General features: G+C 40.1%; 2 protein-coding genes across 2 annotated transcripts in view; both read right to left on the reverse strand.

Annotated features, from left to right (window-relative positions):
- The window catches only part of rock2a (rho-associated, coiled-coil containing protein kinase 2a), a 57,832-nt gene extending 57,399 nt beyond the window's left edge, over positions 1 to 433 (reverse strand). Inside the window, exon 1 of the mRNA XM_008301814.1 lies at positions 423 to 433. The gene's annotated coding sequence lies outside the window, so the exon portion shown is untranslated. The remainder of the gene's footprint in view (positions 1 to 422) is intronic.
- sobpa (sine oculis binding protein homolog (Drosophila) a) overlaps positions 1 to 15,987 on the reverse strand; it is a 40,387-nt gene that overhangs the window by 4,943 nt on the left and 19,457 nt on the right. The window contains exon 5 of the mRNA XM_008301794.1: positions 5,491 to 5,586. Coding sequence (XP_008300016.1) covers positions 5,491 to 5,586 — 96 coding nt within the window. The remainder of the gene's footprint in view (positions 1 to 5,490; positions 5,587 to 15,987) is intronic.

The following is a 15,987-nucleotide window of genomic DNA, read 5'->3' on the forward strand; positions in this document are numbered from 1 at the left end:
CATAGCACATATACTGTATCAGCACCTGTCACCCTGCATACAAAAGAGTTTTAATTTGTTTTTGATGAAATACAACACAATCTTGTTTGAAGTACCCCAATGAAGAAGAAGCTCAGCCTCCACACCATCTGGAGATAAGCCCATTTAAAAAAAGGATTCTTTTTAAGGATACTGATGCTGTTTCTAAATACATTTATTCATCTGTCAAAACAAAACACTGTACTGTGAAGTCTGTATAAATGCACTTGCCTGCATTCAATTTATGTAATGTATATGTTTGTGCATGCATTTGCTGCTAAGTGTCATTGAAATGACTTTGCCTCTAACTTTCTGTCCTAATGAGGGATGCCCATTTACACCTTCTGTTGGCAATAAAGACACTCTCAGTCTCATTTACCCACAGGTCCCTCAGAGACCAACACCTCAACCACAACAAGACAAAAAGATGATTTCCTTCAAGTGGCTTTAAACACTTGGTGGTGAATTTTGTAGCAACTAGTCAACAGCTATTACAGTTAAGTCAGGTTAAATGCCAGAAGGAAAACTATGTGATGGCATAATGGGTAAAGAAATGATGAACTGAAAACTTCTGGAGCTTTTTCATTTACGTTTCTGGCAAAAAGACAGCCACATTTGCAAAAAAACAAACAAACAAGGTATTTACCACATTCTTGCTGTGATTTACTCATTAATGTGGATATCTGGCTGAATATACATAATGTGATTATCTTGGTGACAACAGAAGCAGCATTTTTAACAAAAATTGCATGACTTATTTAAAACATTAATTGATAAGTGTGAGGTTTTGGTGTCAATCAATTAAAATTAGAGCAAGAGCTTCTTTTTTTTTTAAAGAAGAAATCTGTGTCAGCTCCTTTGGGACAGTGCAAATGTGTTACTTCCTGCACACAAAATGAAAAAATTACAAGTAATCCCATTTATGCATGTTGGAATGAAAAGTAACACAAATGCATATTCTCTTAAAGAGGATAATCTACAAAAATGACAAATAATCAACTAAACCACGTTGGTATTTTTAAGTGTGGTCAAAGTGAGTATTATAATTTCTAATTAGGTAAATAAGCTTTGTTTCTCGTGTTGTGCATTAAGGCGAGATCGCTTCTGTATGCAGAGAGCAAACCCTGATGAATCCTAACATGTGGAGGCTCAATTGAAAAGTTGTCTTTCTTAGTCACTGCAGTGGCAAAGATCCCAAAACACCCTGCTGCACTGTTTCATCAACATTATACACCTTTTCAGTGCAAAATGTGCAAATTTTTCTTAGGGAAGAAAATGAATGTGACCCTGGTAGAGCTGATACCAGTGGGCGAGCCCTGAACACGGCGTTACTCGTCAGGCCACACACAGCTCACTCTGTCAGCTCTGGGAGGAGTGGCAGGTCCTCGCTGGAGATAATTAAGGCATTAATCAGTTGTCAGACCCTTCAACGACATCCATCCATCACACAGACCCTTAAGCCCCCCTGCAGAATGTTAATAAGTTGAGGGATGCAACCGGAAGGTGGATAAACTCCTTTTGCATGCTGCATAGCAACATTGGTTTATTTGGCAGGCTCAAGTCTGGCAGCCGCTGAAAGACAGTGAACTCACATGAGCTGCTGGGGCAGATGCACTGTAGCACTGGCCAGGATTTTAAAAGCATACATAGCATGCTGTCCTGCAGCTGTGACATGTGTACGACATCTAGTGTTTTGCTTAGATTATGTGTATGTACTATGTATTACGTATATGCATCTATGATAAAGACAAAAGTTTGCATTTATAAGTTTGGCGTCATTAAGAGTGTCTGTCAGGTGGGATGACTTAATAACTTAGAATTCAGGATGGACAGCTGGAGAACATAAAGGGACACAGCGAAAACAGATCAGAGACTTGACTACATAGCGACTGCTCTGCTTAAACACTACGTCGGAAGTGCTCGGATGTCAGTCCCTTGAATTCCACACATTTTAACTGCCCATTTAGTCCTAGCTAATTCAATGAGCCATGACTGAGTAAAAGTCAAAAAGGTGCTCTCACAAGTTGAGTTTGATAATGGTAGGCCCAGGATATTTTAAATAATAAATGTGCTGAAATTTTCCTCGACTCAGAAAGACAGATGGAGAGCACTTAACGACTTTCTGCACCGTGAGTGAAATTTCACTGCGCATTACGCTAATGGAGTTGTGCTTTCTCTTTCTCACTCTCGCTCGCTCCCCACTCCTGCACACAGATGTTTGCAGTTGAATGTAATTATGGTCATTTATTTCCATCGTGGCCAACGAACCAGCAATGGTGGTGTAGCTTAACCATTTGCATTACAACGATTATCGTGCTTCTAAACAAGCGCAATCACCTCAGCAGTCACCATGTTCTTCCTCGTCTTGCCCTCTGACCTGGTGACGGGGGCAGTAAAAATGCAGACTCCCCAGGTCAGACACAACTAGTTTTAGTGTGTAATTAGTTTAACTTGACAAGTTAGGTGAGGTGATTCTTTAGATGATGATAGGGGGATGTTCTCAGCGGTTTGGGAAGTGGGTGAAGAGCATTTAATTGCTGCAGTCACGGAGAGGAAGAAGAGGGCTGTGGACCAACAGGTTGCAGAGAAAGACGAGCAAGTGTCAGGCAGCGTAGAAGAGGAAGAGGTTGCAGATGTTAAAAAGACTGCAGAGGATGTGGAGGATTTAGATAATGAAGAGGAAGAAGAGGAGGAGGTTGCAGAGGGTTAAGAGGCTGGAGAGTTTCAGACGGGGCAGAGATTGTAAGGTTTCATAAGAGGCAGCAGCGCCTGAAGTGGTTTTATATGTAGGATGAAGAGGTTTCTGAGAATGAGGAGGTTTAAGCAGGGAAAGTGCATCAAGGGAGCGGCTTGTATATCCCCCTGTTAAGGTCGATATGCGATTCTTTTGACACTTCTCAGATTGCTGGCATAATCACACAGTGCAAAACACAAGGATTAAACCCACGAAAATGAACCAGGTGCCTGAAGCGAGACAGTCTCTTGGTTTTTGGTTAAGTCGTCTTACACTCCAAACAATCTGCAGTAAAGTATCCATTCCTGACAATTCAGGTCCATCAGCGATGTTAGGAAAAAGGCAAACAGAAACACTGTGCTTGTCGCACGGTGGATTCAGTCCAAAGACTAGATTACGTAGCAACAGACTGCCATCTTAAAGCACCTGGTCCATTGGAAAAAGAAAGTAGAGCTTACACTCAAGTTTACACAAGAAAATTAAACTTTGGCAGTGCTTAACAGACCATCTGCAATATGTGGATTTATTACTGTGATTAGCCAAACTATCAGTTTACAGTGGCCTCATTCATTGTTGCAATGGTTATAATTGCTTGGCTTACAAGAGGGGAAACATATCTGGTTCATATCCTTTCCCAGTGTTTTATATTGGCTGCACTGTGTACCTGGCTTCTTCATTAAAAGCTGAATGGAGTATGAAAAGCTTAAACTGTAGATAAAAGCCAAAGAGGAGCAGAACAACACTCCCTGTGAGGCTGCTCTTATCACAGCCAGCCATCCCATCAGTCATTATAGATGTGACATACAAAGGCCATTCTCACTTGGCCAGGTGAAGCTCAATTGCACTATATTTCACAGCACACACTCACACACATAGTGAGTAAAATAACTCCAGCTGCAAGAATGATGAGACAGACCTGGTGGATTGTGTTTGAATGTCACTGCAGCAGACTGGAGCTCTCAGAGAAGAAATATCTCTGTTGGCATGTGGCTGTCTGGTGCATGTTTGCTTTTCCACATGGGACATCTCGGCTTGAAGCAAAAAAATTCAACATTTTGGAAAATAGTTATTTGCTTTCTTGTGAGAGTAAGATGAGAAGATTAAAACGATTCTTATATCTGTGTTAAATACGGGGTCAAAGCCTGCAGCTGATTAGCTCATCTTAACTACAAAGGGGGGGAAACAGGTAGCTTTTTCAAACAAAGTCCACCAATCAGCACCTCTGAAGCTCACTAATAAACACCTCACATCTCATTTGGTTGATATGCACAAGAAACAGGATGTTTTCATTTGCAGTTTGGTTGGCTTTTAGGCACCAAAGCTACGCGGTTAGGCTTGGGGAAATATCACACTTGGTTTGATAATTTAACAATGATAACTGATTGTTAGAAGTTTGGATAAGTTTAGATCCCAAAACTATTTGGTTATGTTTAGGAAAATATCACATTTTGAGTTAAACTACAATCTTTTCCAGATATGTTTTGATGTTTCTCCTACATTTTTTCGGTTGCCAGGCTGATGAGTCCCACCCCATCTAATATATGATAGGTTGGTCAAAAAGGAGCAGCGTATTTGTGAAATGTCACAAGCAAATGTAATCCAGCAGAAAAAACATTTCCCTCAAAATGTAATTGAAAATGCATCTTTGTTGTATAAGAACAGAATTTTTGGGAGACTGGGCTGGATCTTCTCATCTCAGGGCCATGTTACATTCTAACTTGCTAGGTCATATGATGTGCTGTCTGACCATGTTGGAAATCTAAAGTCTCTCTAGTTGTTCTGAATGATTGAGGATGAAGTTTAAAAAAACAGCTGTCACAGGGAGACCAAATGTAAAATCATTTAAAAATGGTAACAACAACCAACATTCCCGGTGTTGCTCTCAGTTGTTCACAAGTGCAATAAATAGTTGTGACAGCCACTTCAAACTGAATATACTGGCGCTCTAACTCTCAGTCAGAAAGCATGGCTTTAAAAGAACATTTTGGTCCCTTGCAGCCTGGGTTCTTTGCTCCTAGTTTAGGCTACAATTTTGTTCAATTGTGCTAACACTATACTCGCTAGAGTAATTGCTGAGATCTGGAAACACAGCAAAACTGCTAAAAAGAAATAGTCTAAAGGGGCAAGATATATTTACATCAGCATCTAGACCACTTTCTTTAGAAACTGTGAGTGCATCAGATACGTCTGGAAAGAAATAAGGACGTATATTTCCTTTTTTTGTTGTGATGAAAGGCCTACCAAACTCCTTTCACTAAACTATCGAGGGATCATATGGAAACCATGTGTATCACAATGCTCAGTAATAGTCTAAGTCACAAAATGAGCCTTATTTTTTTTACCATAAATGTGTCATTACAATACTAATTTATCCACTATGCTTCTGGATGTGTAATTCCTACAAACCCCGACACAAGTCACTGGTTATGATGCATAATGAAAATGAGCAAAGCAAAAGTTTAAGCATGAAAAAAGTTATGAAAAGCTGAAAACTTAAATGTATGCAAACTTTACATTTAAACATGTGTGTTTTTTTGGGGAGGGAGGAGGCTGAGGATGAGTCTGCTGTTTGATGTCTACTTTTACAATAAAGCCCAAATATGAACAAATGCAGTCACGTGTCAGGAAGAAATGATTTAAAAATGATACACTTTTAACAAAGAACAACATCAAAACATATTTGTGCAGTAGCCATCAAGCTTAAACTCTATCTGGTGGTAAATGGTTATGGTCCTTACAAGCACATCGCTGTTTGTCTTGAAGACAAGCCTGGGCGTGTCCTGAGTAAAGCTGTGCTGGGGTAATTTCCCACCGAGGCCATCGTCGTCTCTCGCCTGGGGGGGGAGAAATAATGGCTTCTTTTTACGAATGGACAAAATAAACAGGTGAACAGAGGCAACAAGGAAACTCAGAAATGGAAAACAACACTGAGAAAGATGAACAGAAACGGTGACTGTAAAATGGGTGAACAGTCATTGGTTTGTGGACAAACCAATCAACAGGATTCTCTGAAACAAAACGTCGTGTGAGTGTGCAGGCATGCATGTGCAGGAGTCTGTAAGACATTTAGTTCACACATTGAAAATGCTGCCTTCTACCACAGCAGTGGGTTTTTAAACACCCATTTATCAAAGGCAAAATGGAAATTAAACACATTTAGAATTCAAATTAAAACTATTTAACATAAAAACCAAATAGAGTAATATTAATGTATACTAGCATAATGTATCTGGATGGCTTTGAAGTTTGTATCTTTTAGTCCAGATATTTGCAGTAGTATTACCATGGTAACATCGCTTTGCTTTGGTAGTATTGTAACAGAAAAGTGTAATATACAAAGTAGGATTTATAAGTAAGACGGTTACTATTCAGTCAGTCGTACTTGTTGTTGTACAAGTTTCTCAATAAACTCAACATGAGGTTTAAAGGCTTATTCTCGCTGACAAGACTTTTGCTCAGGTTGAACATACTGTAGGTGGTGCTTTGCTGACAATGACGTGATTTCACCAAACTCTGCTTTAACTTTTTTCTGTAGAAATGCCACAAATGGTCCTCATAACCAGGGATCAGCTGTCCTGCTTTATTCAAGTCCGATAGGAACAATAACTGATATTTGCAATCAATATACATTTGCAGTAAAAATAAAAATCGTGGTGTCAATATTTTGAAAAACACAAACTCCAACACACAAATTTCTTTAACTGCTTTGTTTATTTATGTTTTTCAAAGTAAATGAAACTTAACCATTTGTCTTTCAGTGCTGATTGGCTAATTCTTGAGATGTAGAACTAATCAGACAGCGCTGTGGGTGGGACATTGCCAAAGACCACCAGAAAAAAGGCTTCATCACAGTCACAGCGGTACAGTTTTAAGTTACTATATGTATATCTTTCTGTGTGGAGTTTGCATGTTCTCCCTGTGCAGCGTGGCTTCTCAGGCTGTAGGCGTGAATGTGAGTGTGCTTGGTTGTCTTTCTCTAAGTGTAGCCCTGTGATAGACTGGTGATCTGTCCAGGTTGTATCCTACCTTCACCCTGAGTCTGAATATTGTGAACCTACCAGTCGTGGTGGTGGCCTTGGAGACTGGTTTGCTGACACTTGCTCAAGTTACTGATAACTGAGATTTGGAATAAAAACTAAGGGCTTCTCCTACTCAGCTGCTAGTTTACAGTCTGAAGAACGTGACATGAGGCTGGCTTATCAGCATTTAAAGGTGAAGGTTGTCCCACACGAACTCGTGCAAGAAAGCTGGCCAAAGAGTGAGACGGATTTCAGTCGACTACAATCTGGTCACACGGGCATTACACTAGCTATTAATATCAGTCCCTTTGTGCATTAAAATGCACTTTTTATTGTAGTTTTGAACAGTGTCACAAAAGGCTAGCAACACATTTTACTCGTTTGCTCATAATTCTGACAAGTTAAGTCAAGCAGGCTTATCACAGTCTCAACAGGGTGACTAAATTCTCAGCAAAAGAGGGGAGTGTTTAAATTTTACAAAGTGAGTATAAATTTGCAGTGGTTGCTTTGGATGAAATTGTTGCCGAGTGTCACCATTACTAAACATGGTACAGGAGAGGAGGGCCCAAAACATGTTACCTGTTATTAGTTATTAAACACATTTACTGTCACATAATACATTTTATACCTGTTACATTATGTCTGTTAATATGATTTGATAGGATTGATTTGCCTAAAATAGTGCCCATTGTGAGTTTCTTTTCCATGGTTGTGCTAACAAACACCAAACTTCTTTCAACACCATGTGCAAAAGAGGCCACCGTCTCCTGCACTCTGAGTCACTCATTATGCACAGTGTGAAAACTGAAGCAGTCACTGCAGTTATGCCAGGTGTGGGCAATTTTGTTACAAAGAAGTTATTGGAGAAGCTTTGTCTGGCACAATGCCAAATTGCTCCATTGTGTTTCATTAAATGAAATGCACTTTTATATAATATAGACCTCAGTGTGATATAATTAGTTCATATTTTACAGCCACGGGGCACTGAGCCACTGTTATCAGAAATGGAGATTTAACCTCAATTATACATGTTCATCATGCCGTTCGCAGCCCCGAAGCCGACGTGTCAAACTGAGCCTATACTGCTGACAGGTGAACCACTGGTCTGAGCAGCTCTCGTTCATATTATGTTCCCTTTAAATTGCTCCCTGCAACCTTTGATTTGTCATGGGTAATTTGGCCTCCAGCTCTGTTCATCTCTAGATGATACCGAAGGGCAACTCTGGCGTATATTTTACATTTTTTGTCCAAAAACTGATTGAGTTTGCCTCTGCTTCCATCTGCTTCCCTCACCTCCAGGTAGGGTTTCCCATTCCAAGTGTGGCATAAATCAAATATTGCTGTCTTGTGTCTCATGAAGCGTGCTGCTATTTGTACCGGAAACGATACAGTGCAAGAATTTGACAGAAAACATTGTTCTGCGACAGTTTACAATGTAACGTGTGAGATTTTTTTTAACTTTGTCACAGAAGGTTGGAGAAAATAAAAGCACAGATTATGGGGTCATGGTTAATTAGGAGCTGTCAGTGCACTAACTGAACAGTAGATGTAGGCTGACCCACATATGCACCGAGTCTCCACAGTATGGGCGCGGACGCATCACACGGACACTCTCAAAGACAGGTAAACGCACATAATCTGGGCAGGCATTTGAGGACACGCACACACACACTTCCTCTCTCTCTCTGACACACACACACAAAAAGATGCACCATTGTGCTATTATTCTGTCTCCAGTTTGTGCTCTGACCCTCTGGCCCTGTGCCAGTTCATTTGCATATTGTACTAATGAGGTGTTGGCACTGTGAACGAGGCGTGAGGCGCACACAGGGAGCCACACACAGATAAAGGAGTAGATAGATAGATAGATAGATAGATAGATAGATAGATAGATAGATAGATAGATAGATAGATAGATAGATAGATAGATAGATAGATTATATTCTGTCGATTCAGCCTCTGAAAATGGTGTAAAAATGTCTTTTTTTTAAATCTAAGTCAATCATTGTTCCCCTCAGGACAGCAGGGAAAATGCGGTGTCAGAGCCACGTGTCTTTTTTATTTAAAGGTGTTTTTTTTGCTTCCTTACTGCTGCTCCATCATGCCAGCAAACTGCAGCTGCCACCCAGCTGAAGTTCCTTATAAGAACGACAGCGCAGGACATCGTCCGCCTCGCTCCCCTCTGGCAACTTCAGTGTCCTGAGGGGACGTCACGCCAGCTGCCACCGCGCTAGCTTCCATCTGGGCATGCATACACGTCCAGGTGTGTGTGCCCGTCACCTGCCAAAAGAGCTGTGCTTCCCAAAGAAAGATGCTCATAGGCAGGCTTTTCCAAATCCAAAGACAAACACAGCCGAGCGCACTAGAGCTCATCCCAAATCCTTAAATGAAGGTGCAGTCCTGGCACTATGCAAATAACAAGCAAGAAAATGCAGTCTTCCAAAAAAAAAAAAAAACGACAAGTTTGTGTCTACTTTTCATGTCTTGGAAAGCCACCGCAACACCAGTTCACTTCTGTTTGCACTGCACCGTATAGATTTACTACCACAGGCAAAGGAATATGTCTAGAGCCTCTGATCATTGCACTTACATTTTTGCATGTGCACACACAAAACTAGTGCTTGTCGAAGGTTGTCTGGTAAGGACTAGTAGTAAAAAAAAATACAGAACAGGATAAGCACTTCAGCTGTTTAAAAATTTAATACTTGCTGTACTGCAACATATTGATCTATGTATCTATTTGAGCGTATTACTGTGGCCGGCATCTCTAAATTTTACTTTTATTACACAAAGAATGATGCAGGCCAATTTTCTTGTACTAAATCTCTTTTTAAAGAGTGCAGCAAATGCTATTCTCCATGTAACTGCCTTGAGAATAACATCTCCTTGGCACACTGACTGTAAATTGTGGATTGCGGAGTTGCTCTTGGAACTTTACAAGGTTGCGAAGAGCATTTTCTTGCTTAGTACCATTATAACAATACACCTAAAATGTGTAATGTGAAATGTGCCTGCAAATAAAGAAATGAAATGCATTTTTACTGCATTTCCGTGCGAGTGGAGTTTATAACACCTGCAGTACAAGTTTAGGAAATGACAAAAAGGCACGCGAGTTCATGTGCTTCATTTATACAGTTTCGACGCCTAGTTAGTCGGAGTTACTTTGTCTTTATTTGAGCTGAATGGCTGGCAGCTATGAGATAATCACCTTCCTCTCTGTGCCCTGAAGCTGTGTCAGGCAGGCCTTAAGGCTTCCTAACCACCAGTGAGTCTGAGCTGCAATATGCAGACACTTTACACACTTCATCACGCACACAAAATTTCCACAAGGAGCTGCATTCATGTACACACCTCTCACAGCTATACACACACACACAAGCATGCTCAGACATCCTTGTCTCTCTTATTCACTTTGCGTGCGTGCTCTCCTTGGTAGCCGATGGAGATGCAAAGTAAATTGTGCTCAGGACCAGGGAGGCAACCACGGCGCTGAGTGTGTGAGGGAGCAGACGTGTGTGTATTGGAGGTGATGTGACATTTCTGGGCTGACATGAAGCGGCACTCTGCCCCCTCGCGCCTGGAGGGAGCTCCCGGGGAAAGACACTGATGGAGTTCTGGGGTCTCCGGGGGGGAATTTCATGGTGTGAACAAAAAGCCTTGTGCTGCGGCAGAAACGACCTGCATAACACAAACTGCAGTCTCCTCTCTACCTTGCTTCGTGCTTTTTCGAATGTTGTGACCCATATGCGTGCAACTTTGCCTTTTTTGTACAATAATTGGAACTGCATATACGTTAAAAGACCGAATGTGATCCTGTATTACAAGTTTGCACTAATAAATAATATTAATCACCCTTCAGATGACATAACCTTATAGCTACTTTTTAAACACAGCATAACAATCTATACCAATCGGTGGCTTTTCTGAGGAATTCAAACCTGAAAACTCTCGAACTCAACCCCAGCTGCTGAGAAAAGCAGATTGTTGGAGCTATTGCAACAGCAACAAGCAACATTTCATCACAGTTGATGTCACAGCAGTGCATTTGTTACAGTTTCCTGCATGCAGCATTTAAAATCCAACCCTAAATGATATGTGGATGATATGTTTCATGTGAGGAACATAGAGCTGACTGACTTAATGAGAAAGCGGAGCCTACTCTAACCTGCACCTTTCTTTCGCCATGCTTCACACTCACAGAGGGTAATTCATCACCGCTAATTGCCTAACTTAATCTTGGCACTGTGTCCAATGAGCAAGCATGTTTATCAGTGTATGTGTGGGTGTTAGATAAAGGGGGGAAACCGCACGGCTGCATGTAAAAGCGTGACAGTTGAGCAGCTTTTACCTACCAGCTGAAAGCTAAACTCCTCCCTAAATTCAACTTCACGCCTTTAATCCTCCAAACTGTCCAAGATCGGAGCTGAAAATTCTCGGTGAACTTTCCCTTCTGTTGGTATCTTTCCACTCAAATTGGCTTTTTGCAGTGTACACCATGCAAACCAGCACAATGCTCACACAGGGGTGCTGAGCTGCAGTGCATTACAAAACAAGAAAAAAAAAAAAAAAGAGCCAAGCTGTGTCTCTGAATCAATAGTGGACAGTCAAAAAGAGAATGAAAGTGAGCAGGCAGGAGTGAAGTGACAGACAGAATAATTGAGTAGAGCGAGCAGTGAGGAAGCAGCACCTTCCATACAAACTAATCCAGGAGCTTACGGCACACAGTAAACAGGCACATAAGTAATTAGCCCGAGTTAAACTATCAATCATCTTTCGCCACACACAAACAAGCACTACATAATGTGAAGTTATGCAGAGATGTGAGAAAGTAGCAGCCATAGTCACCCTAGGAGGGGATTGGGTTTCATGGATGAGGCAGCTGAAGATATTTCATGCAACATAATGCCAGAACCGTTGCCCACCCCCTACATCCCCTCTCCTCCCCCACGTCTCCTCTCCTCTATCCACAGCAACACACAGACATGGGATACTTTTTTTTTTTTTTCCAGCCATGACAATTTTTTTTTTTCAGCTGGAAAAAAAAAAAGCCTGAAGGCTGTGTTGTTGTGGCCAACCTTGTGGGTGCATGAGAAAAGAAACATGTGGGTATCGTTTACACAAATGGCCTGCATGAATGTACGAGCGCCAGACAAAATATAGAATCTGAGCCGCTGTGGCAGAGCCAGGCCTTTCCTGTGTTTGTGCTGTTTGAACATGTGCATTCTGCCGATGGATGGGAGAAACATTCAACATGTCTGACTGGCTAATAACAGGACTGTGCGTATGTAAATCCCAGTATTTATTTAAACTATGTGTGATGTGTTCCGATATGTTCTGACTGTATTTGTACATTTCTGTTCTGCTGAAAGTATAATACCAGTAAAGTTTATGCAGCCCAAAACCCTAAAACTGTCATACACTGGATTTGAAAATATCCATAAATTCTGTGGATATCAGTGCTGAGACACTAGTGTAATAGGAATGGCCAATAAAAAAAACATCACAGAGAAGGCTGGCTGGATTTTACAATGTGAGCAACTAAGATTGACCGACTGGATTGTGTGATTCTTGTAATTGCATTTACAAATTTTAATTGTGTTGTTTTAAATGATGTATTTTTTGTGTGTCTTTGCTGGACCATTATAGTATATATATTATAGCTAAGCAAAGCTAATAGCTAAACAAGTCAGGCTCATTCCCAGGCTAAACATATAAAAGTGGAGGTTTGCATTGAAAGTAGCTGGCAAGTTGCTAGTCAGATTGTAAGGGTCAGGTTATGGTAGCCTAGAACTGGTTTTTAAGATGTGCAGTCAAATCAAATCCATCAATATTTCATCTGAATGAACACATTTTAAGAGACAGAGGGACAGCAAAAAAAAAAAAAAAATGAATAAATAAATCTCCTGCATCCAGAAAAGCATGTTCCACCTCTATCACCATTATAAAAGAAATTGTTGAAAGTTCACCTTCTACTGCAAACAATACTGGTTTTTACACTTCATATTATACATTTTGAATCCATGAAAGTGTCCTATTTAAAAACCTGAGTTTTATTTTGCTGTCATCGTCACAAAATAAAGCCTATGGGCCAAGCAGGAACCTCTAGGTGAGGCTAGCAGGGAAACACCAATGTGCGTGTCCAGGGGGGGGGCCGCAATACAAGCAAACCCGGATGATAAAAAAAAAACTGGTTAGCTCATATGCAAGAATTTTTCATTCAAGTGAGCGGGAACTATGTCTAGTTTGCCCCCATTTTCTGTGGGACACGAGCAAATCACTTTACAAGGCATTCTGGGATTCCAGGAGGCAGGAAAGGGGTAAAAAGTAATTTTTAAAATTACATTTATGCAAATGGGGTCATACCCTGTAGAGACTGAACAATTAATTTTAAAATTGAAACTGCAATTTGAAGCTGTGCAATTAGCAAATCTCAAAGACTGCAGTTTAGGATATATGCTATACAACATGTCTGACCCAGAGTCTAAACAGTCGTGTCAATGATTCTACATGTTCATCCCATCATACTTTTGATGGTGTCTCATGTGGTAATGATCTATTACATGTTTTGAATCTATTACACAGTGAATGTTTTGCTAGACTTTAAAAAAATGATGTCACAAATGCAATCACAGCTGCAATTTCTGTCTGAAAATGCAATGCAATTATTTTCTCCAGATGGTTCACCCTTAGGAGCTACATTTTGCTAAAATTGTGACAAAAAAAAGCAATCCAGTAGTGGGCTTTCACCTGTATTAGATACATAGGCAAAGATCGTTGTTGTACAGTCTGGGATCCCTCTTTTCTGTGTCCTTGGTCTAAAGATTTTCATAAAAAAAAGAAAATCCAAGTGTTGCTTGGCACAACATCCCGTGAATCAAGTTTAAAGCTGCTCATTAGCTTGCGAGCGTCGACACACCTACAGCAATAAGTGAAAAAGTGATAGCGGGGATAATGGACAATTTGAGTGTTGTTTTTTTTTAAACAGTTATTATGGTGGATATTTTTAAGCAACCTCTCCAGGGAGACATCGATAGTGTTGCATTGGGCTGCAGACAAAATGAGTGCCACGTGTATGAGTGACAATTAAAAAAGAGAGAAATAGGATTCTAGTCAACTACAACAAAAAATGGTCATGAATGCTGAAGCAAATGTCAGAACTACCTGTGGGTGGAGGGGCGTTTCCCACTGTCTAATAGTCTGACATGCAGTTTTGACAAAAAATAAGTCTTGACTAACTATCTGGTCTTCTTTTTGGGGAGGGGGTTTGGAAAGCACCTTGTAGCTCCAATTTGAAAGGAGCTATGTAAAGAAAGTTTCTAATAACAACACAGTTGCTGGTTGGTTTGCTGAGTTCTTCTGCAAACAAACTGTCAAAAAAATGCCAAAATATTTCTCTTGAAATAAAAAGAGAGATAGTTCTCGATCTATGCAGCTTTAATGCATATAGAAATGCCAAATATATACATTTTTAAATTGTGTATTGGAAGCTAAAAATGTTCTGTTTTCTCTTATATGAGATAAGAAAACATTAAAATCCCACATTGAAATAAAGAGAGCTGTTGTAATGGTATGTATTTTTACGGTGAAGTTTAATTTTCTGGTTTCAGTACATGGACCTTGCAAACAATATATACAGCTTTACAAGAAGTTATGGAAGGCTTTTTTCACCCCCATACAATTATGTCTTTATTTTCAACAGGCCACTAATCAGCACCAGCTAACATGCTTTGTTGGGCAAATCGTGAAGTGGAACACTTAATTAAATATTATTGCATCAAGCAATTTAGCTCATGAAGTAGTTCTGAAAAAGCAGCAGACTGATTGCATTAATGAATCATCCTGTAATGAATCAGTTGGAATGTGCATTATTAAGGTATTTTGGAAATAGGGGTATTATAATGTAGGTTATGCTGAAGTAACAGCAAAACAATAGGTCGACTGTTTCTGTGTCAGATTTTCTCTAAGACTAATATTACCCCTTCTGTCACTTTGGATTTGAAAGTTTGAACTTTTCTACAACTGTTGCTTGCACGAGCAGCTGTCGACACACTGAGATGAGATGCTTTGAAATTTCTGTCAAGAGTGTGGGGCAGGTTAATGGAGAGAGCAGGGAGAGACTTCTTTCTCTGTGTTCTGTTCTCACCACTCTTCAAGATATGTTGTTGCTCCACTATAGACAGAAACACATTAATTATAAGGTCAAAATTAAATGTAGTGCTAATTAGGCTAGAACTTAATTTGAAAAACTAAAAAATATACTCTACACAATGTCCAGGAGAGTAGTCTTATAATCATAGGATATATATTTTTAAGCTGACTGCCTTTGTGTACATGCACTGCCTTTTATTTCTGTTTAGTTTTAAACAGAGCCTACAGATCTAGAGCATGGGGTTTTCTTTACAATAGCGTTTTATTTGATGTCATGTTCACAGCTTTCTTGATTGATTTCTGATTGATATGCGGCGGCCTTGTCAACTTTACCGCGTGCCAAATGGCAAAGACCTGTATCTGCTTTTTTTCGGACCTCCTCTGGAGCTCAAAGATCAAAATAAAACCAGTTCAAAAGCTGCATTTTGATCTGATACATATAAAGCTCTGCAGCTCTCGCAACTGTCACATGTTCTCCTCGGAGGTTTCCTCGACATCACCAGATCATTTGTCATCCTTTCAACATTTAGAACAATGAAAGCTACGAAGTTGCTATAAAGGTAAATGAGCTAAAATGTTAAGGTAGAAAATGAAAAACATACTATGAGCAACAGTACAATAGACGCAAGGTTCAGCTTGATTCTCATGCTTTGGGAAAAAAAGTGTCAGAAAAAAAAGGGATTGGATTTCACTAACTGAAATGAACAGACATACTCTAAGTGCACGCCTCTCTGGTTCCTGCTTCAGTGCAGTGCTTGAAAAGTGATTATGTTTGGATGAATAACTGACTTCAGGACAGACAAGCAGGAGAGTAAAACACGTCATACTCACGGCGTAATTCCTTATATATCCCAGCTTTGGTACAAGAGAGAAAGGAGATTGTTTAACTACAGTCACTGGGGGGAAATGAGAACACAATAACCACTTTTATATTTTGCTGTCTTGCGTCTTACGCACCACAGTGAGCATTTTGAAGTCGCTCGCCCTAATGTGTCTTTGAGGTAAAATTCATGATTTTCTAATGTCTTTTGGATTAAAGTATTATGCAGCTATTATCCATTTTGTATT

This window comes from Stegastes partitus, unplaced genomic scaffold (assembly GCF_000690725.1).
Source record: "Stegastes partitus isolate 25-593 unplaced genomic scaffold, Stegastes_partitus-1.0.2 Scaffold36, whole genome shotgun sequence".
Classification (NCBI taxonomy): Eukaryota; Metazoa; Chordata; class Actinopteri; family Pomacentridae; genus Stegastes; species Stegastes partitus.